Here is a 21798-nt window from a genome sequence, read left to right as displayed (position 1 = left end):
GCACACATACTACAACCCACTTGGGTCCCTCTCCCGTCTGCTCCTGCAAGCCCCTGCCTCCCCCTGCTTTCTCCACACACCTCAATTTCATTATCTCTGATCTGGAGCTGCCCATTACATGCTTTTTGCCAACATAAATATTTAATCCCGGTGCATTGCACGGAAAGGCCCTCGTGGAGTTAATCCTTCAACTCATGTTTCCACTTGGAAAACAATTTAGCTTGTGGCAGGGCATCAGGTACGAGGCAGGGACAGAGCCCAGAGCTGGAGGTGGCCTGGGAGAGCTCAGGAGCTGTGTGTGGGGTGATGCAGGTGGGCTCCATGCTGTGGGGTGGGCTCCATTCAATGGGCTTCATTCTATGGGGTGGGCTCCATTCCATGGGCTTTATTCTGTGGGGTGGGCTTCATTCCATGGGCTTCATTCTATGGGGTTGGTTCCATTCCATGGGCTTCATTCCATGGGGTGGGTTCCATTCCATGGGCTTCATTCTATGGGGTTGGTTCCATTCCATGGGCTTCATTCTGTGGGGTGGGTTCCATTCCATGGGCTTCATTCTATGGGGTGGGCTCCATGCTGTGGGGTGGGCTCCATTCCATGGGCTTCATTCTATGGGGTGGGCTCCATTCCATGGGCTTCATTCTATGGAGTGGGTTCCATTCCATGGGCTTCATTCTATGGGGTGGGTTTCATTCCATGGGCTTCATTCTATGGGGTGGGCTCCATTCCATGGGCTTCATTCTATGGAGTGGGTTCCATTCCATGGGCTTCATTCTATGGGGTGGGTTTCATTCCATGGGCTTCATTCTATGGGGTGGGCTCCATTCCATGGGCTTCATTCTATGGAGTGGGTTCCATTCCATGGGCTTCATTCTGTGGGGTGGGTTCCATTCCATGGGCTTCATTCTATGGGGTGGGCTCCATTCCACAGGCTTCATTCTATGGGGCGAGCTCCATTCCATGGGCTTCATTCTATGGGGTGGGCTCCATGCTGTGGGGTGGGGTGGAGCTCTTCTGGAGCTCTTCTTCACTGGGGTGGCTCTGCTGGAGCAGGGATCAGGAGGGCTTGGACAGGTAATGGAAAAGCCACAGGGGTCACTGCAAGCTGCTACCTGGCAAGGGAGGTCCCAAGGGGGCTCCAGGTGCAGCACTCTGCTGGGCTTCAGCAGTGTTTGGGACATCCTGTGTGCTGAGCAACGTGGAAAGCCCAGAGTTTATCAGTTTGCTTCATCTGCCAGTGTGGGTCTAAGCAGCCACACGATCCCACACTGCTCCACCTCTACATTCACCTGCACACCCAGAGGCTGCTTACAGCAGGATCTGGCCATGATCTTGCCTGTGGGCTATGGAGTAGGGTTATGGGATGATTGGTGTGTTTATGGGGCTATTGGGGAGCACTGGGGTACCTGCTGTGGAACAGGGCAGACCCTCAGCAAAGGGAGATGTCCCAGTGTCAGGTACAAAACTATAAAGAGCATGGGCAGAAATGCACCCCAAGGAATAAATTAAAGGCCATTTGAGATCTGGGCAGAGGCTCTCATCCATCCACCTCCACACCCTCAGGAGGGCAGCACCCACGGGGACACCACAAAACATCCACCAACCAGCAAAGCCCTCAGATCCAGAGGGGAGGGGCACAAGGGGCCAAGACCACCCTGCAATGCAGGGCCAAGAGTACAACTTGTGGCAGCTGAAATGGTTTGAAATCCTTCCCCTTGCATCAGCAGTGACGTGTCCAAACACTGAAGAAATATTTTGGTTTCAGTTGCTTTGTCTGAGAGGTTTCCCCAGCAGGCTGGGGTGGGTGTCCTGGAGAGCAACCAGCCCTCCCCAACATCCCCTGCCCCATGTGAGAAACTGGGGTGTGCAGGACACATCCCCACAGACCCTGCCCAGAAAGGCTGGAAGACTGGGATGTTGCAATGATGCAAACCAGAGGGAAGGGAAACATGAAAGTATCCCAGCCCTTCTGGTTGGGGTTGTGCAATGAGATTAGGAGGGGAGGCCACTCCTGCAGCTGCAGGGCACTGGGAGATGCTCAGAGGGAAGGAGAAAAGTGGCATGCTCCAGACCTAGCTCAGGTTGCTGCTGCCATGGGCTGCCCTGTGGTTTCCATGGCAAAAATCAAGAGGAGAAGAGATGGAAGACAAGCAACAGACCCTGATCCAAGGGTATGACAGCCCAGGGGTATGTGGCAAGATGTGTCCAAGCCCAGCTCACTGCCCAGGTGTTGGGACAAGCTACTGGGACATGTCCCTGTGACTCAGCTCTGAGCTCCCTTCACACCCATCCCTCCCTTCACACCCATCCTGCTCCAGACCTAGCTCAGGTTGCTGCTGCCATGGGCTGCCCTGTGGTTTCCCTGGCAAAAATCAAGAGGAGAAGAGATGGAAGACAAGCAACAGACCCTGATCCAGGGGTATGACAGCCCAGAGATGTGGCAAGATGTGTCCAAGCCCAGCTCACTGCCCAGGTGTTGGGACAAGCTATTGGGACATGTCCCTGTGACTCAGCTCTGAGCTCCCTTCACACCCATCCTGCCAGGGCAGTGTCTCCACAGCCAACTCCATCCAGTGAAAACAGAACCCCACTGACCCCTCCATCCACCACCCCTTGAACAACCAGCATCCCACAAACCCTACTTCTTTTTTTCTTTTCTTTTTTTTTTATTTTAACTTTTACATCATGACATAAGCTTTGGCTCCAAGGGTTTTAAATGAAAGCCATGGTAATTTTTTTCCCCCTTCTCATAACAGAAACCATATTGCTATATAATCAAATTTCTCTCATTCCTGATGAGGGAAGCAAGTGTGGTGTGTGTGTGTGTGAGGTGACCAGGAGCAATGAGGGCACGTGTGGTGGGAGCAATTGCTCTGAAGGTACTCCAAGGAAATTTCAGATGGGGATGACCAAAGGGCCACAGCTCAGCACAGAGCATCACCCACAGCCAGCCCCAGCTCCCCACATGGCTGCCATCTCTGCAGCCCAGCAGAGATGCTCCTCAGCTTTTCCTCACACTTTACCATGGATCTCCCCACTGTATTGGAAGCCCAGCACAGGGTGTGGCTCAGTTTTAATACATGTTTTACAGGTGGGAACACTCAGGAAGAAGCAGCTGCTTTGAGGTTACTTTTTTGATGTCTGTTTTACTCTGTCCCAGGTTCAGCTGAAGCCAACAGGAGCTGTGGCTCTGATGGTGAAGCCTTGAACATGATGCTCCCAAAATGGAGATGTCTCAATTTACCAGCTCCTCTTGCAAACACAGGCAGGGGGGAAACAACCCAAACCCCAAGGAATAAATTAAAGGCCATTTGAGATCTGGGCAGGGGCTCCATTGCCTGCAGCTCTCCTGTGACAAACTCCCTGCAGAAACTCCCTGTTCCTCTGGGAAAGAGCCATGGCCCTGAGGGGGAGAAGGGGTGGCAGAGCTGGAGAGGTCACTTTGTGCTGATAAACTCCACTTTGGCAGGACCAGGAGGTGGGTGCTTACTGATGTAATGTTCTGCACAAGTCAGAGATTAAAAGAGATGTATTTTTTTTAATAAATAACACACAAACAAAAGGAAAACAAACATAACAAAGTGTTCTCTGGGAGACAAGGCTGGTGAAGGACTCTCTGTGCTCTTGTTGTTACCAGAAAAGGATGGGCTGAGATGTGATGCAGGTGTCCTTTGGAAAAATGAAACAAAAAAAGAAGTTTGACTCGTTTTATGGACTTGCAGCCTTGTGTGAGAGAAATGCACATTGCAGGGCTGAGCTGGGACAGAACTTGCAGCTCGTGGCATCCAAACTTTGCTTTTGAGAGTGGGCAAAAGGATGGGCAGGTAGGATTAACTTGTGACTTATCCTTTTATTCAGAGAAGTATCACAGCCAAATATCTCCACCTTTGGGGAGCTGGGGTCCTACACAGAGTCTGTCTGAGCTGATTGTGGGGATGGTCTGGGTTCAGATAAGACCTGTGGGTTCAGTAGTGACTGAACACCTGGGCAGACCCCACAGAGACCCCAAAGACCCCAGAGAGACCCCAGAGATCCCATAGAGTCCCAAAGACCCCACAGAGACCCCACACACTCCACAGAGTCCCCAGAGGTCCCATAGAGTCCAACAGACCCCACAGAGACCCCAAAGACCCACAGGGATCTCACAGATCCCATAGAGTCCCACAGGCCTCACAGAGACCCCATGGATCCCACAGAGACCCCACAGATCCCACAGAGACCCCACAGATCCCACAGAGACCCCACAGACCCACAGAGACCCCACAGATCCCACAGAGACCCCACAGAGACCCCACAGATCCCACAGAGTTCCACAGACCCCATAGAGTCCAACAGATCCCAAAGAGACCCCAGAGATCACATATAGTCTGACAGACCCCACAGAGACCCCAGAGACTCCACAGAGGCCCCAGAGATCCCATAGAGTCCAACAGACCCCACAGAGACCCCCAAGACCCACAGGGACATGTCCTTCCTTGGGCATGTTTGTGGACAGGATCGTGCTGCTTTTGGCCACTCCTTAAAGCCTGAATAAACCCAAATCTCGAGTTGTCTGGAAATATCAGCTTGAGCTGCTATGGGTGCAGAGCAGCTGTCAAATTTCCCACTCTCAGATCCCTGAGTCCCAGACTGCACAAGGAAATTAGGAAGAGAATACAATTCTTTGCAGGGAGCATCTCTTAATCACCTGACCAAAGAAAGCAATTCTGCTAAGTGTTCTCCTGCAGTGGGGCTTTGTGAAATGTGAGCATGGCCACCCCTCAGCTCAGCTCCAGATCACTGAGGAGCCCCAGGCAGGTCACACCTCTCCCTCCCAGTTTCCCTTGCCAGGACACTGTGACCGTGTTCACAGGGGTCCCAGGATGAGGGAAGGGACGAGGATCTGACTCCATGTTTCAGAAGGCTGATTTATTATTTTATGATATATATTATATTAAAACTATACTAAAAGAATAGAAGAAAGGATTTCATCAGAAGGCTGGCTAAGAATAGAATAGGAAAGAATGATAACAAAGGTTTGTGGCTCGGCTGTCTGAGCCAGCTGGGCTGTGACTGGCCATTAATTAGAAACAACCACATGAGCCCAATCCCAGATGCACCTGTTGCATTCCACAGCAGCAGATAACCATTGGTTACATTTTGTTCCTGAGGCCTCTCAGCTTCTCAGGAGGAAAAATGCTAAGGAAAGGATTTTCCATAAAAGATGTCTGTGACAAGGACACAGCCAACAAGGACATTTGCCCTTCTCCTCACCCCCTTCTTCTCTACCAGATAAAAAAAGCAGGATGTGTCCTGTGTTCCTTGTGTCCTGAAACTGGAGAGTGTTCAGACTGTGCTGGGAGAATCAAACCAGCATGGCCCTCAGCTTCCCAGCCTTCAGGAGGAGGGTGCTCTGCACCATGGAGACCTGATGAACAAAACAAATGGCTCCAAGGCAGTAGCACGATGCAGGTTTGGCTGCCTTAGAGCAAACCCAAGCCAGCAAGGCCCGTGTTGATATTTATATCACAGCCCTTGCACTCCCTCTCCCATTAGTCCATGAGATAAGACTTGGATGTGGAGCAGAATTAAGTTTCTACACAGTCAGGACTAAGAATACTCTCCAAGTTCTGTGGCTAAAAGGGGTTGGTGATATGGGATTGCTGATGGGGAAAAAAAGGTGGAATTGTAAAGATCCATTTGTCTACCAACAGGAAAAGAGGCCAAAATCTTCCTCTCCACCCCATTGCCATTCCCAGGAAGAATCCTATATTGGCACAGCTGCAATACCCCATAAAATAACCCCTCCATGCCTCCTCCTCCTCCTCCTTCCTTTTCCTCACTACACCACTGCCAGCCTTCCTACAGCCACCTCCAGAGGGACAATGTGGATAGGCCTGGACCCAGACAGATCTGGGATGCAGATGCTGGCAGTTTTTAGGGACAAAACCAAAAATGTTGTTTCAGTCTAATTGTTCTGAGGAAGGGGCAGAGAGGAGATGGCCATGGGAGGCAGCAAAAGATGTTCTGTTGCTCTCTGTGGCATGAGGTATGAGCAGAAGCAGAGAATTTGGGAAGGAAAATCTGGTCTTTCAGCAAAAAGGTGTGAGATACCCATAAACTTGGCAGATACTAAAGAAGAAGGCTCTACTGAGGTCAGAGAAAGGCATCTCCCAATGCCAGATCTGCCCCAGGTGGTTGAGCACTGGTGGCAGAGACAGATCAAGAGGAAAATCCAGCTATAAACACAACTTTTAGAAGGGTGATGGCAAATAGTCAGCATAGCAGCACTGCAGCACCTGGAGGCCTTGATCTGAGCCACCCAGGACAGGCTGGACACAAGGAGAGCAGGAGACAGATTAAAACCTGAGTTTTTAAAGGGGACAGGTAAACAGGTGATGATGGAAGAGAGACAAAATGATCTCCCTAAATCGCTCAACAGAGTAAATGGTGAAGTTGGGAACAGCCCCCCAGGTTTGACTGGCCATGAAAAAACCATGAATGTCTTCTCTGTGGTTTTTAGATGTGTATCCTCCTGATGCTGGAGCCTCAGCAGGAGCCCAACCTACCTCCACAAATGGGACTTCATGGAAATGAGTGCAGAGATTACACCCTTGTGCTGAGCCCCTGAGCTCCCTGTACAGCCCATCTTCCATGGGGCCAGTCCCCCTGCCAGCCAGTGATCCACACACAGCCCAGGTGAGCCCACAGGGCTCTGTGCTGGACTCACTGCAGCAAAAACACCTGAGCCAGCACAGGGCAGCCTGGCTCTGCCACAACCCCAAAGTGCTGAGAAAGCCTGCATTTGGGGTACAGGCTTAGGATTTAGCAAAATCAGCTCCTGACTTGCCTTGTTGGAGCTTCTGCAAGCCAGGAATGCCTGAGGAGAAAGGGCAGCCCTGCAGCAGTCAGCTCTGGGAAGCTGCAGAGCACGTGGAAGGGGAGAGGTGGATTCAGTGAAGCAGCACAGCTCCTGTGCACACAGGGGACCTGGCCAAGGGCTGTAACAGATGTGTTCTAACCCATGCCATGGAGCTGTTTGGGATCTGTCTCTGATTGCTCCAGTGCTCACTTGTGATGGTGTTCGCAGGGGTCCAAGGATGAGGGAAGAGATGAGGATCTGACTCCATGTTTCAGAAGGCTTGACTTACTATTTTATGATATATATTATATTAAAACTATAGTAAAAGAATAGAAGAAAGGATTTCATCAGAAGGCTGGCTAAGAATAGAAAAAGAAGGAATGATAACAAAGGCTTGTGGCTCTGACTCAGCTGACTGTGATTGGCCATTAATTAGAAACAACCACATGAGACCAATCCCAGATCCACCTGTTGCATTCCACAGCAGCAGATAATCAATGTTTACATTTTGTTCCTGAGGCCTCTCAGCTTCTCAGGAGGAAAAATCCTAGGGAAAGGATTTTCCATAAAAGATGTCTGTGACACTCACTCACATGTCTTCCTGACAGAAAACCAACAACAACAACAATTAGCATCATGTAAGGAGCAGGGGACTGCTGCCAGCATGAACTCACTCTTGAGCACCAAGGGTTTTCTGTTCCACTTTTTATCCCAGCTATGCACACGGCAGAGGTCACTCTGCATTAATCAGCCTTGCTCTGGGCCAGCTCCTTCAGCACGTTCAGCCTGTGGATTGCAGCCCCTGCCTCTCCGTGCTCTGATGGGCTCTCCCTGCTCCACACCTCTGCCTTTTTCCTTAAGCTCACCAAAAAGGGATGTTCCATGTTATCCCAAGCTGAGCCTGGGCACGCTGTTGATGGCCTGCAGACCCTGCAGAGGCTGGCACTGCCTGGGCAGGACTTGGTGGGTCCTGGCTGCAGATGGGAGCCTTGTGTTGCCATTCTGAGCTCTGACTGAACCCCCTTCCCTCCAGTCCTCAATCTTCAACCCCTAGGAAGAGGTTTCCACCTTTCCAACACCCCTGAAACGTGCTCTCCCAGAGCCTCTGGGCTGGTTCATGATCACCCTGGGGAAACCCCATCTGAGCCAGCAGAGGGAATGTAAAGGCTTCTTCACAGCATATGAACACACTCCAAGGAAAGGCTCTGGAAGGAATCCTGATGACTTCCATATTATTTCCAGTAAATTTTGTGCTGATTCTTGGCACAAACACTGGAAATGAATAGGCTAGGTCAGGAATGTAAATAAAGTGAAACATTGGGATTTAATCTAATCTATAATTATAGTATCTGTGGCGCAGGGAAGAGGTTGGTGTGTTTGCACTGCAGCTCCATTGAGGAGCTGGAGGGGGTTTTTCATTTCCCTTTCCAGAATTTCCCTTTTTGGCTGAGGGTTGCTTGGTGTCTCCCCAAGTATCTGAAGCAAACGTGCTGGGCTGGCAAAGCTGCCTTCTGGTAGCCAAGCAGGTACAGCCCAGCCATGAGCATCCCCAGGCACTCCCCCAGCAATGGGGTGAGAGCTGAGATGGATGAGGTGTGATAAAGGCTCAGGGAGGCTGTGGGGTGCCCAGGGGAGCTCCTGCCTCCTCAGTGAAGAGATTGGATGGGTTTGGGGGGTGCCCAGGGGAAGGTCCTGCCTCCTCAGTGAAGAGATTGGATGGGTTTTTGGGGTGCTCAGTCCTCTGAGCTGAGTTTGATCTCTGAGACAAGCCAGAGCCCTTCCTCCTCACTGTTGTTTTGGTTTTGGCTCATCACGAGCTGCCTGTCGATGTCTGGTGCTCCCAAGGCTCCCAAACCATCCGTCTGAGTGGCACTGGCTGCTGGCCAGGCTGGCTGCTCCATGCAAGGTGAGCACTTCACAGACACATCCACATCCCCTCTGCCCTCCTCACCTCATCCTCTTACAGATCCACCTGGGGGGAAGCTTGACAGACAGCTCTGTCCAGCTGACCTCAGGGGAGAGCAATCCCTTCTCCATCTCACAAGAATGTAAGATTTCTGCTTTTTAAGAACTGCAGCAAAACTCAACAGTCTTCAAGGACCATCCTCAGTGCCCATGCACAGGTCCCTGGGAGTACATTCCCAGGCATGCAGCATGGGTCTCCATGGATGGGCACCTGTGTGTGGTGTGGCACACTGGCAGGGGTGTCCACACATGTACATGAGCCTTTGGAGCATGTGCCTTTGTTGACATGATCTACTTGCTCTGGAAAACCCTTTATGCAGGGTTTATGCATCTTAGCCCCAATGTGTTAAAGGCAAAGGGAAGAAAAGGGATGACAGGCAACATATTTTCCTCAGACTGAAACTGCAAAGGACAAAGAAATTAGTTCTCCTTTTGTTCATTTATGTTTTGGAATTACAGAAGTCTTGAAAGCAAAGGAATCAATCAGACTTTGCTTATTTGTTTGCTTGTAGAACATTTTTTTGGGTTTGTTTTCATACTCCAGCCCAGCTTTGATCTCAGGCTGGTAGTACTCCAAATGAATGGTCCACAGCAGAGTGTAATTGCTGTAGGTACTACAGAAGAAAAGGACAGGATGTTCGACACATTTGCAGGGCAGAAGAGGCTTCCATGACCTCCCAGTCCCCTTGCTAGGGTTATGTGATACCCTCAGACTACTGCAGAAGCAAATCATTTGTTTGTGAAGAGCTCTGATGCTGCAGACTGTGTGCTTACCTCCCAGCCTAGAGAACAGCACAGAGCCCTGCAAGTGGCTATAATCAGGATTATACCTAGCCCAGAGCTATTATAGATAGCTATTTTTCCACAGAAACGAATGAAACAAGCAGAAGAAATTCAATTTAAGGAATGACCCCGTGCCCGTGTTTGTTTGTGTTGTTGTTCTGTCTGTGCGGGCGCAGAGCAGCGTTAGCCTCACATTTCACTGCTCTGGCTTTCTTCACGCTGTGTTGCAACTGGGTGGACATCTGAGCAGAGGAATATTTAATGGGGGTGCCTGTGTAGCTGAGAATGCTCAGTAAACACGCTGGGCAGGGCCCAGGTTGGAGCAGGAGGGTGTGTGCTGGGCAGACACAGCAGTGGAGCAGGGGTTTATCAATCCATGCTGTGTTCTGGGGCAAGCAGCAGCAGCCAGCAAGGAGGGGGTGCTGGGCTGTGCCTACAAGCAATGTTTTTGGATGCCCAGGAACAGGGGTCTGTGCCCCAGAGGTGCCCACAGGAACATGTGCCCATCCATGTGCACTGCGTGCACCGCCCCGGGAGCGGAGAGCCAAGCCCTGCTGTGGGACAGAGCCAGAGCTGTGTGTCACCCCGGGGCCTGTCCCCACACAGGACAAGCTCCAGAGCTCCCTGGTGCCAGGGGACAGCTGCCTGCTGGCTGCTTGCAGCCCTGGCTCCCCACAAAAGCTGCTGTCCCATGCCCAGGGCACAGGGCACTGCCAGCTCTGCTGACCACCTCCGTGGCAATGCGCCTGGGGGCTGGGAAGCACAAGACTGGCTTTGACCACAGGGATGACAAAACCCTGGACAAAGCCCTCTGCCTTCCACCCAAGGCTCTCCCAGCCCTTTGCAGACACCAGGAATTAGATCACAGAGCCCCTAAAGTGACGGGTGAGTGCAATTACCCCTGCCTGGCAGATGGGGAGGATGACTTGGCAGCCCAGGCTGCCCAAGAGCCAGACCTGCTGGCTCCCAGCTCTGTGAGCTCACCACGGCAGCAGCCTCCATCAAAACCAGTGGCTCTTCCCTGTCCCAGTGCCCCTGGCAGCTGGGAGCTGAGAGCTCACAACAGGGCCAGTTTTATGGGTGTTGGGTTACTAGCAAGCTCTGTGGTTGCTCCAGCCTCTCCCTGGCACCTTTTCAGAGCAGCCCAGTTCCCAGAGATATAAATAATTATATTTATGCATTATAGATATTCAACAAGAAAATGTCTGATATTATTAAATGGCAAGAGGTACCACTTGGAGCCCACTCCTGGAGACAGCCCTGCTCCAGGGATGTGCAATAAAGGCTTTGGAGGCTGTCAACATACTTAACTGGGGAGCAGTGGAGGGAAAGTATTAATCAAGGTCTTAAAAAGTTCTCGCTGACAGACTATTTGCCAGCTCTCACTTTAAATGCTTTTGTGGTCCCATAAAAAGTTTCATTACTCACTACAAAATGTGTTTTAATTATTGCAGTCACTCTGACATTAAGCCCTGGGTGTTTCTCTCTTGCTCACTCTGTCTCTCCTCTGTCTCCTTGCCTCTTTGCTCTATTTTTCCTCTCTTACTGATCTGACTCCTGATATCCCTCTCAAGACAGAGGATGCCCTGGCTAATGAGCCAGATTGGAAAGCCCAGACCCTGTCCAAATGTTTCTAAAGGAGAAGTTAAAATTCAGTTCTTGGTATTATCCCTTTGCTCTGGAAACTCATGAATCCACAAGATTCAAACAGAAAATTCAACTCCTAAAAAGTATCTCAGAAGAGTCAAATATCCACAATATTCAAATAGTCAAATATCCACAAGATTCAAACAGAAAATTCAACTCCCAAAAAGTACCTCAGAAGAGTCAAATATCCACAATATGTGGGCAGTGGGCAGAAGGATTTGGTGTCTCTCTGATCTCAAGTATGTCCTACTAAGAGAAACAGCAACTTATAAACACCTGTCACACTTTTGACATCTATTTCATATTGTCACACTTTTGACATCTATTTCATCCCACCAGGCACTTGGCAACTTGCTCCAATCTGTCCACATCAGCTCAGTTCATGCATCAGAGACAACCCTGTCCACCAGGCATGGACCTGGAAACCCAGAACGCTGAAAGGAGGAGTTATCCAGGAGTGTCCCACAGACTCCCAGTGCCTCCAGCACTGCACTGGCAGACGCTGCTTTTCCATTTCACCCAAAGCATCAGGCAGACTCTGACCATTTGCCCCATGCCTGGTGTACCACACTGCTGACCAAAAAGGTCAATAACAACTCAATAACAGCATTGGAGACCCCTCCTTGCCCCCAGCAGCTCCCCATGTGTCTCTCCTTACTTGTACAGACCATCTGGTTCCAGGCACTTGAAAATGACTGAGTAGAGGCTGGTTTCAGGGACATCTCCGTGGCTCCGACCCGCTGCCACACAGGAGGTTGCCAGGCCAGAGAGCAAATCATCTGCAAAGCTCAAGGATTCTCCTGCAGAGCAAAGAGAGGAGCAAGACCAGAGCATCAACACAGGTACAGAATTACTGCTGACCACTTTAAAATCACTGCAGGAACATCTCTATGCAGGACATGCAATCAGCAAACTCCAGCTGGCTGTGGCATGTCCCAAGTCTGTGTGGAGAATGTCACCTATGGATAAAGCAAGGAGGGAACACACCTGGGCCACCAGCTGTGCAGGGCTAAGTCACTCCATAGCCAGCTGCAATCACAGCCCAGAGGGGACGTGTGGCCTCACTGCACACAGTGCAGAAACACCACCCAGAGCTGGGCTACAGAAGATCTGGAAGCCTGGCTAAACAGGGATCTCCTGTCCTTGCTGCATGTCCAGCTCTTAAACAAGGCATGGCCTTTTCCAAGCATTACCTGCCACAGCAAAAGGTGTTTCTGCCATGTTGTTAACAGCAAAAAAAAAAAAAAAAAAAATTTTAGTGCTTGGGTGGAATTGCTATCAATGTGATGGTTTTATTTTTTTTTTTTATTTAATTTAATGATAGCCAGTAGCTTTGCATTCCCTTTCATCTGCATGCTGCCAGATCCTGGAGCTCTGACTGGATCTCCTTCAGTCATGTTGAAGAACACTTGCTTTTTTATAAGCACTCAAAGAAAAAAAACACACTAATTAAAAATACTGAAAAACCTTTCTTTTTAGTCTTCTGGTTTATAAAGCCTATTAAACACTTAGATCATGACCCAGCTGAAACTGAAAATGCTCCATTTATTAAGGTTTTTGGGCATGACTGTCCACTGCTGTGCAACCTGTCTCCTCGCAGTGGGCAGCCTGTCTATTGGTTAGAGCTCATTGCATTTAATTCCCATTTCACACTGGCGTAACTGAAAGCCTGAGGTGCCACGAAGGAAAATAAGACAGAGCATCTGCCCAGGCTGTGCCCTGTTCCCAATGGTGGGAATAGGAGCAAGACTGCTCTAGGTGATATCTGTGCTGGTGTAAGCCAAGCTGGGCCCAGATTGCTGTGCTGGGTACCTTATGCATGTGGAAATGTCAAGACACCGCAGCAGAGGGAGGAGGAGAATTCCCTTCTCAGCACTTTTGTCTTTCTAAAGGCAAAAGTGACTGAGGAGTACTGAAACGAAGCAGCAGTTCTTGGTACAGACCCTAAGGAACAAGGCAGTGGTGTAACCAGCCCAGAACATCCCGTTGTGAAGCTGAATTATCCAGGTAGAAGAAAAAATCCCCTCATCCCCAGCCCCCTAAACCGCATTTGCGTCTTGTCTCAAAACACACAACTCAGTAACAAATATCCCCCTTGGCTAGAGAAAAGAGCGGCAATAAATTCTTTTCCTCCCTGAAGGAATCCAAGCCTTAATTATTCATTTTAATGCTCCCAGCACGACTTGTTCTTTCCAAACTTTTTCAGGCAGCTCTGTCACCAGTCTCTGTAGCTCAACCCAGCTCCTGGACTCAGGTCTGTCCCAAATCCCAAGACAGCTCAACAGGCAGGTTGGGTTGGCAGCAGGAAAATCCCTGCCTGGAAGTCACGAGCGCTGCCCAGCCTTCAACAAGTCCCTCAGCTCTGGGTTTATGGTTTAAGCAAACAAACAAACCCCTATTACTCATTTCCAATTTTCATTTCCATCCCTTTTCCTACAACATTGGGCTGGATTGGGGAACTCCCTGTCACCAGGAGTCATTGAGAACAGACTCTGCCATGGCTTACAAAACTGATGAATCACCAACAAAGAAGCAGGACCAGAATGTGTTGTTGAAGTAGAGCAAAGGGCTTGAAGGCTCTTCCAGCCTCAAGCAACTTCCCTTCTGAGCAGGAAGAAGCCTCATGGGGGGACAGATCATCCCATGGATGAATGCTGTGGGATCTCACACCTTCCTCTAAGCAGCTGATGAGGTCTAGGAAAGAAAATAGGTGGGCAGAGATTGCAGTGAGAGCTGGGTGAGGCCAAGGGGACTCGGAGTCCAGGATCTGAGCTGGGCAGCCCCCAGGTAGGAGGATCAGCCAGGATATCTGTGCCAGGGAGCACAAGAGATGAGATGGGATGGGCTGAGACAGGGAGAGGGTGGAACCAGACTTGCAGGAGACTGGAAATGAGATGGAAAATGTCACGTGCAACCACTGACTCAAAGAATGTATTAAGGCCAGGTTGGATGGGGCTTGGAGCAACCTGGTCTGGTGGAAGGGCAGGACAGGCCCAAGGCAGGGTGGTTGGAATGAGATGATCTTTCAGGTCCTTTCCAATACAGACCATTCTATGGTGAAAATTGCACAGCTAACTTTCTCTAGGACACACACTAACATCTGAAAGCTCCTCTCCCATGGTCTTTCTGGGTAGTTTTGAGGGAACAGGCTGGCAGGGAGCACTGCCCTGACACACAGCAGTAGCTGCTTCCCACAGTGGTCTGGTTTGCCATGGATCAGACCTGCTCAGGGGATGGAGTGCATTTCTGTCCCCCTGCACAGGAGGGAAAGAAGATTGCAGGGTCTGCCAACAGTGTCTCCACTTGGATTGAGCCAAAACCCTTGCAATAAAATCCACAAAGCAACAGGGTGCTTTTTGCTCAATTCTGAACCTCTGGGGAACTCTCCCCTCTTGTTGGCTCTGCCAAGCAAAGAGGTTATTATGAAAACAGCAAAATAGATGCTAACAAAGATGCTGGAACCTCAGCCCCAAGGCTGGGAGTTTTTCTGTACCTGTACAAGCAGCAGTGAGATCACTGGCGGTGCCAGACTGCACAGACCATGGAGCAAAGACAGGGAAGGGACACCCTGGGGACAAGGCAGACACCCAGAGCTGTCAGTCTGCAGCCAGTGCAGGGAGCTGCTGTTCCCTGCTCTCCCCTGGACAAAGCAGGGCACACAGAGACTGTGTTTGTTCATCTCACAAAAGAGAAGGCAGAGACCCTTCAGTCCTCAGTGCCCTGAGAGCAGCTGGAAGGGAATTTCTTAAGCTTTCTTTAGGAGCAGAAAAAACAAGTTATTCCCTAGATTTAGACTGGGACTTTGTCAGTGGAACAGAGCTAAAGCAACAGCTGCTTTTGGTGGAATGGTGAGAGAATTATCATAAATCAGAGAATGGTTTGGATTGGTAGGGACAAGACAGATCAGCCCCTTTCACCTCACCCCAACCACAGGCAGGGACCTTCCACTACACCAAGTTTCTCCAAGTCCTCTCCAACCTGGCTTTGGACACTTGGGCCACTTGACTGACCAGTAATGTTGCCCTGCCAAGAAAAATCATCCTGGGATCACGCAGCAGCAGGAGAACACTGACCCAACTGCATGAGGCCACATGGGGACTAAGTGCACAGCATTCCTCAACTGTGCTCAAGAGCAAGGCACAGGAAAAGAAGGAGAGAAGATTTCACAGGGAAAGAACAAAAAGGCCAAATTCCCTAATAAAAACAGGGGGAAAAAAGGCCAAATAGAGACACATGACTGTGAACACATCAACAGGGCAGGCACTCAGATGGAAAAGCAATAGTTAGGTTAATGGGCAGTAATGGCAAGAGGATGTAAATTGGACATGGATAAATAGTTGGTCTACTCCTGCAAAGGGCAAATAACCCAACCATCTTTTAGGAAGGAGTTTGATCACTTTATAAAAGGGATTACATGGATAAGTAGCTCGTGATGGAAAGCAAAGGGGCTTCTTTTTCCCATCTGGACTTGTGTTCTCACACATCCCGCCAGCAAATATAAAGAAGGATTTCAGTCTCCCAAAGCAGCCCTGAAGCACAAACCTTCTAGATTGCCTGAGTATCTTTGCTCGTGTTATTAAATTTCAGAAAGAATCCAAAGGTTCTCTGCAGAGTAAATGATAGCTAAGTAGATCATCTCTGTGGAGTAGGAGATATTTTATTGACCAGACAGACATCTGTGTCCTTCATTAATAGTAATAAATAATTGATGTCACACTAAATAAAGCAATAAGCTGTTACAGATATCAAGGACAAATAACTGGCTCCTATGAGGATGCCTCACCTGTGTTCACTTCTCAGTAGTAAAAAACCCAGAGCAGAGCTCAAAATCACTATGGAAAATGCAATGCACAGAGCAAAAAATGTCACTTGCTGCTCAGTGACTACAAATTATGGGGCAGTTGTGCTCAGCAATGGGATGCTGACACTCCTAAGTGCAAGGACTTAATATCCTTGGAAGACTTTCTTCTCTCTTATTTCTATGCCTTCCCAGGGCTCGTATACCCCAAACCATCCACTTCCCAGGCAGCTTTTGAAAATCCATCTCTGCTCTATTAATAACTGTCAGGAAGATGCAGCTCCCTCCAGGTGACATTTCCCTTCTCTCCCCTTGCTACTGCCTTGTCCTCATCCACAGGCATGGCTGTGGAGTTTGGCAAATCTCCTCTTTTTGGTTTTCTAAGCACCTTTTATACTGACTCCGGTGGTGTGGCTGCCCTTAAAACAGAGGATAATAACAGCAAACTTGGAGCTTGTAGAAGGATTCCCATTCTGGGAAGCTCTGCAGACTTCTCCTGGCCACAGCAGGCATAGCCAGGGGTCATCCCACTGGTGGCACTCTGGGATAACTGTAGGGGGGTCAGGGGGTGGGACGGTGGGGATGGATGGAGATGAGAGATCTCTGGAGCCAGGGCTGGAACTTGGGGTTCATTGCAAAGGGCCTGGGGGCAGGGCCCTGCTGGGAGCTGCCAGGCACAGCTCAGAGCAGGCCTGAGAGAAGAGAGGGGCAGAGAGGATGAGAGGGTGAGAGAGTAAAAGGCAAGAGAAGCGAGGTTCCCGTTACAATACCATAAATCTTCTTCTGTGTTGAATATTCTGATTCTCACTAACCAATCTAGTACAAGATACAAATCCTACAGCATTTCCATACAGCCTATAAGAATCATTACATTACCATCCTGTGTTACATTTTAAACCCTAAAAACTCCTCTTTGGGCCCCTTCTGCCAAGCTGGCAGGGTCTGCTCTGCCCCTTGGGCCTGTCTGCAAGCAGAGGGTGTTGTTCCATCAAAAGGGGATCACCTTCAGCTGGCCACACCATTGTTTTCCAGTTGTTCAGTAACTGAGGGATCTCAAAGCTTGCTTTCATTTCAATCTCGCTTATAGTTTCCATATTCTCAAAATCTTTTGCCAGGCAATCATATTTATAAGGCTTTCCTGTTTCATCTTCCCTAACAGATAACCACCCAGGAACTCAACTCCATCTCTGGAGGAGGAGGAGGAGGAGGAAGAGGACATCCCCAGCTCAGCTGCCTGTCTGCAAGGCTGAGCTGGCAGTGTGCTCTCCAGAGAGCACATTTCTCATGGCAGGAGGCTCAGACGGGCAGGAACAGGGGCTGAGGAGTGGGAATGGCTGGGAGCAGGCTCAGAGCACTGGCACACAGCATCCAACAGCCTCAGCCTGCCTCAGTCCTTCCACTGCGGCCGTGCCAGTTGCGGACAGCAGGCTGGATGAATCACCTACCAACCATCCCAGCGAGGACAGGGCGAGCTACGGCGCTGAGTTCAACCAGACTAAACAAGAGAGCCAGGCCAGCAGCCTCCAGGAGGCTCGAGGAGCAAAAGCAAGCTCTGGGACCCTCACAGGCGTTCCCACACCTTCAGCCCATGTGCCTGTGCCAAGAGCAGAATGGAGAAAACCCAGGCGCTGCAAAGCAAAGTGGAAATTAAGACGAGAGGAGACCTCCCTGCTGCCATTCACCTTCAAGATTCCTAGAAAGAACACAAAGGGGAAAGTAGGAAGGCACCAATGTCTCTGTCTTGACAGCTTCTTTACTGGGTTGGATGAAACCAACCCTGCAACGTTACCAGGCCGCTTTCCCCTGATTGTGGTTTTCTCTCCCTGTCTTTCTCCCCTTTGCTTTTTTTCAACCTGTTTTCAATTTACTCTTGTGGCATCTCTGACTGTGACCTCATTCTGGTACTTAAGGGGAAAAAAAAAAAAAAGAGAGAGAGTGTCCTTTAAAAAAGAAATGAAAGAAATCATATTTTATTTAGTTTGGTTGGTTTTGAAGCTTTAGCAGAAGAAAGATTAACCTTTTCTGCCTAACTTAATGAAAACAAGGAGAAAGGCTGTATGGATAAATAAATATCTGTGTGGGTATGGAGCAGGCACGATCGTGTTACAGCCCCGGTGGAGCTGTAATGGGGAACAGGCGCGTTCCTGCGCAGCGGCTCCCAATTCCCGATCCATTTTCAAGGAAAGAAAAACAGAGTAGAATGTCAGAGGCCCAAGTGGGCATAAATGAGGGAGCCAAGAGAAGGCAGATGGGGCCCAGCGAGGACCTCCGTCCCCAGCAGTGACCTCCAGAGCAATGCCAGTGCAGCAGATGGAAAAAGAGACCTTACTCCACTTCCCCTTGCCAGGTTTTGGTTCCTGAAATGAGGAAACAAATGGCATGCTCGACCCTTCAAGTCTGTCACCTTTTGGGGGTCCTTGCCTCACCCTCCTCTTCTTCTGGGGCTTTCCCTTGAAGGAGGGGAGGACCAGAGGAGGGCTGTGAGCAGAAGGCTTGGACCAGGTTTTTGGATGAGTGGATGTGGAGCACAGCTTTGCAGGGTGGTTCCTCCACCGTGAGGTTGTACCTGGGTTTAATGTGCTTTGGATCTGTCACTCAGTGGGGGAAGGCAGTGATAGGTGGTTGGTTTGTCTTGGAAATGATGGGCTGATTTAAATTAGTGTAACATAACTTCAGGCGACGGAGCTGTTCCGATTTACATCAGCAGATGGTCTGTCTCGCTGCCTAGATCATTAAAAGCAAACCATCCCTACTGATCCTGGTGGAATGATGTCAAAACCTCCTTCCCTGCATGGCTTGCCAGATTATAAAAGACATAAAAAAGGCCCAGTTATTGCTAAAAATTTTCTGCCCACATTCTGGGAGCATCCGTGCACACCCGCCTCTCATGTTAGATGGGAGCCTAAATTCCACACCCCAAAACCCTGTAGCCTCAGAAATAACTTCCTTGCCATGGCTTTTCTCAAAGACACATCCATCAGGAATCTCTCTGGCTGGGCACAGGTTGTCTAGGCTGAGGCAGAAAAGCCAGTGATTATACTGCAACTTTGGGCACAGCTTGTGCTTCACTTCCCAACCTGTACAAAGGTGCAAATTGCAGTTCCCTGAACAGCTTCACCTTTTTGAAGTTGTGAATTTTGGGGGAATTTTCTTCCTGTGTGTGTATGTTACCAGGCATATTAATAATGATGAAGAGCTTTCCTCTGGGCTTCCATCTCCTCTGAGCCTCCATCTCCTCTAGGTTTCCATCACCAGGTCCTCTCATGATGGGAAAAAACAGCACTTGTAGATGGCTAAATTTAAGGAGCAAGGCTTTAGTTGAGCTAAGAGCAAAAGTTGCATTCCAGGGTCACAGAAGTCACTTAAATGCCTTCACTGGCTCTTAAGCTCTTCAGGGCTGGAACTTGCATGGAGTCACCAAGTGGAACTGAAAGATGAGCTGTTCTCATCAAGTGAGCTAGTCAAAAAGAGGGAAAGGATCTTAATTTGCATGAGTTGCAATGTTCTATGATGCACAAGGTTAATCATGAGTGTATTCTTCTCTCAGGGTCATCAATAGGACTCCCTGCTCCTTCATCTGAGCTCTTCACAGACTGCTTATCACAGGTCTTTCACAGTCAATATCTAAGACCTCAGAAAAAATGCTTTCACTGATGCAAAAATGCATCCCCAAGGCAGTGTGCTGCTGGAGGAGAGGGGGAATTAAAGCATTTCATTCTGTGTTGTGAGCCCTCCAGGATTTCTCAAGGTTCACTAGGTTGCTAAGGGTCAGCCCCAGCCAGACACGAGCTGACTCTGCTACGCTCAGAGACATCCAGGCATGAGCCAGCTCCAATCTCAGAGCCACGTATTCACATTAGCACGGTGCAGAGTCCAAGTGAATGTCTCTATTCCCTGGGGTCTGTCTGGGGCTCTGCAGCATGTTAAAATAGTTACTTGATTTCAAGGCAAAGTGGGAGCCCATTTGTACTGGGAGTTGTGCAGGCACGAAGCAAAGCTCTGTTCCTCAGATCCCTCTTGTCTGGCAGAGGATTGTGTCCATCACCACAGAGCGAGTTCTCACTCTCATCGCCACAGATCTCATTCCCATCCTCATTCTTGCTTTCTTTTATATTTAGCTTCTTTTAAATTAGAGATTTCTAACAAAGCACCAATGGTCCAGAGTGTTTGTGGTCCCCAAGGCCCATAGCTGGCAGCCTGTGGCAGATTCAAGGACTGCATGGAGCCTTATGTTCACCAGGAATCCCACCAGCCCTGCTCCAGCCCCAGAGCCACTTTATCCACCACAAACTGACAGTGCAGTGACACTGCAGAGATGGCAACAAAACCTGAATAACAATATCACTCTCCTTAAATGGACCAGGGCACTTTTGTAGCTCCTGAGGGAATTAGCTACTATCTAAAAATGACTACCAAATTTTGGATGCAAACATTGCACCAAAGACCTGAGCTTCACCAGTCCAGAGGGCTGGGAGGTTCCATCTTCTGCTGGGATTCAGATGGCTAAATTTGAAGGGATGCAGCTTTCACCATGAGCTTCCTAAAGAAAGGCCACAAATATTGAAATACCAGACCAGCAGGAAGCGAAAGGAACAATCCCTAGAATTAAACTCAGTGTGCAATTAATTGCTAAAACCATAATTATGGCAGGTAATTTGTCAAATGAAATTCATGTAAACCTATGGTGAAAAGTCATCAATTAGTCTGTGCTTCATATCTCCTTGCACTTATTGGGAAAGTGGAATTTTTGGGCTTTTATATTGCCACTATTGCCTGACCCTGTTCCCAGTCCCTTACACCTCACAGCCTGGTCCTGGAAAGTGGACCAAACCACTACCTGTAATGGCAACAAATTCAAAGAAAGACTTCTTTAAATACTTGAAATATTTAAATATTTTTGGCCCCATTTATTCTAAATAGAGGTCATGTGCAGAGATGCTGATGAATTACTGATAAGACTTTGGACCAGCACATTCTGAAGCACTCAGCAAACCTAACTGCAGCCAAACCTGCAGGCTGCTATCCAACCAAGACTTAAAAAATTGGTCCTTATGGAGGAACCTGCATGGAAGCAGACCTCTTATTTGGCCCTCCTCTGCAGTTTTGAACATTTGAGAATGGGGGGGGGGCAGGTCCTCAGCTCATAAAATCTCCTGTAGCTCCCTTGAAGTCAATGGAACAATAACAATTTACACTTGTTGAGTTTCTGCATCCTGGCTGTGAGCTCTTTGGAACAAGGACACCATAATGATTATTACAGATATTCTTGATCACTTGTCTGAGGCAGACTAGAGACCAGCACTGTGTAAGAAAATAGAGGTTTGGTTTGCTATGATTTCCAAAGAATTATTGACCCATATCTTGCAAACATTTACACATGTTTAGCTTTACTCATGTGAGTTGTTCCATTACACTTGTGTGCCAGATAAACTAATGTACATGCTTGCAGAACCGAGGTTAAAACTTGTGCAAACACAGCGAGTTCTAAATATTTTTGTAGATACGTTGTTACCTCAGACTCAGAGGAGAAAGACTCTCATTTGGCTGTGCCTCTTCCCATAACTCTCCATCTATCCAAGCAGGCATCACAAGAGAAGCCAAAGGCAATACCAAGATAAAACTGAAAAAATAAGCCATTATCTGACCCAGCTCAGAAGCTAGAAAAGACCTACCTGGTCAGAACTAAAAATATGCAAGAGTTGACATCAGTTCTTGAACAAGGAATTACCTAAATTACTGGAGTACCTGCACAGCAGCTTTCTTAAC

At 49.0% G+C, this 21798-nt stretch overlaps 1 protein-coding gene across 1 annotated transcript in view; it reads right to left on the bottom strand.

Moving 5' to 3' along the window:
- ASTN2 (astrotactin 2) overlaps positions 1–21798 on the bottom strand; it is a 351565-nt gene that overhangs the window by 22534 nt on the left and 307233 nt on the right. The window contains exon 20 of the mRNA XM_071453747.1: positions 11893–12034. Coding sequence (XP_071309848.1) covers positions 11893–12034 — 142 coding nt within the window. The remainder of the gene's footprint in view (positions 1–11892; positions 12035–21798) is intronic.

Source organism: Agelaius tricolor, unplaced genomic scaffold (assembly GCF_023055355.1).
Source record: "Agelaius tricolor isolate 1412-34295 unplaced genomic scaffold, bAgeTri1.0.p SCAF_37, whole genome shotgun sequence".
Lineage (NCBI taxonomy): Eukaryota > Metazoa > Chordata > Aves > Passeriformes > Icteridae > Agelaius > Agelaius tricolor.
Note: the sequence above shows the minus strand (reverse complement) of the source record. Positions and strands in the feature narration are given on the sequence as shown.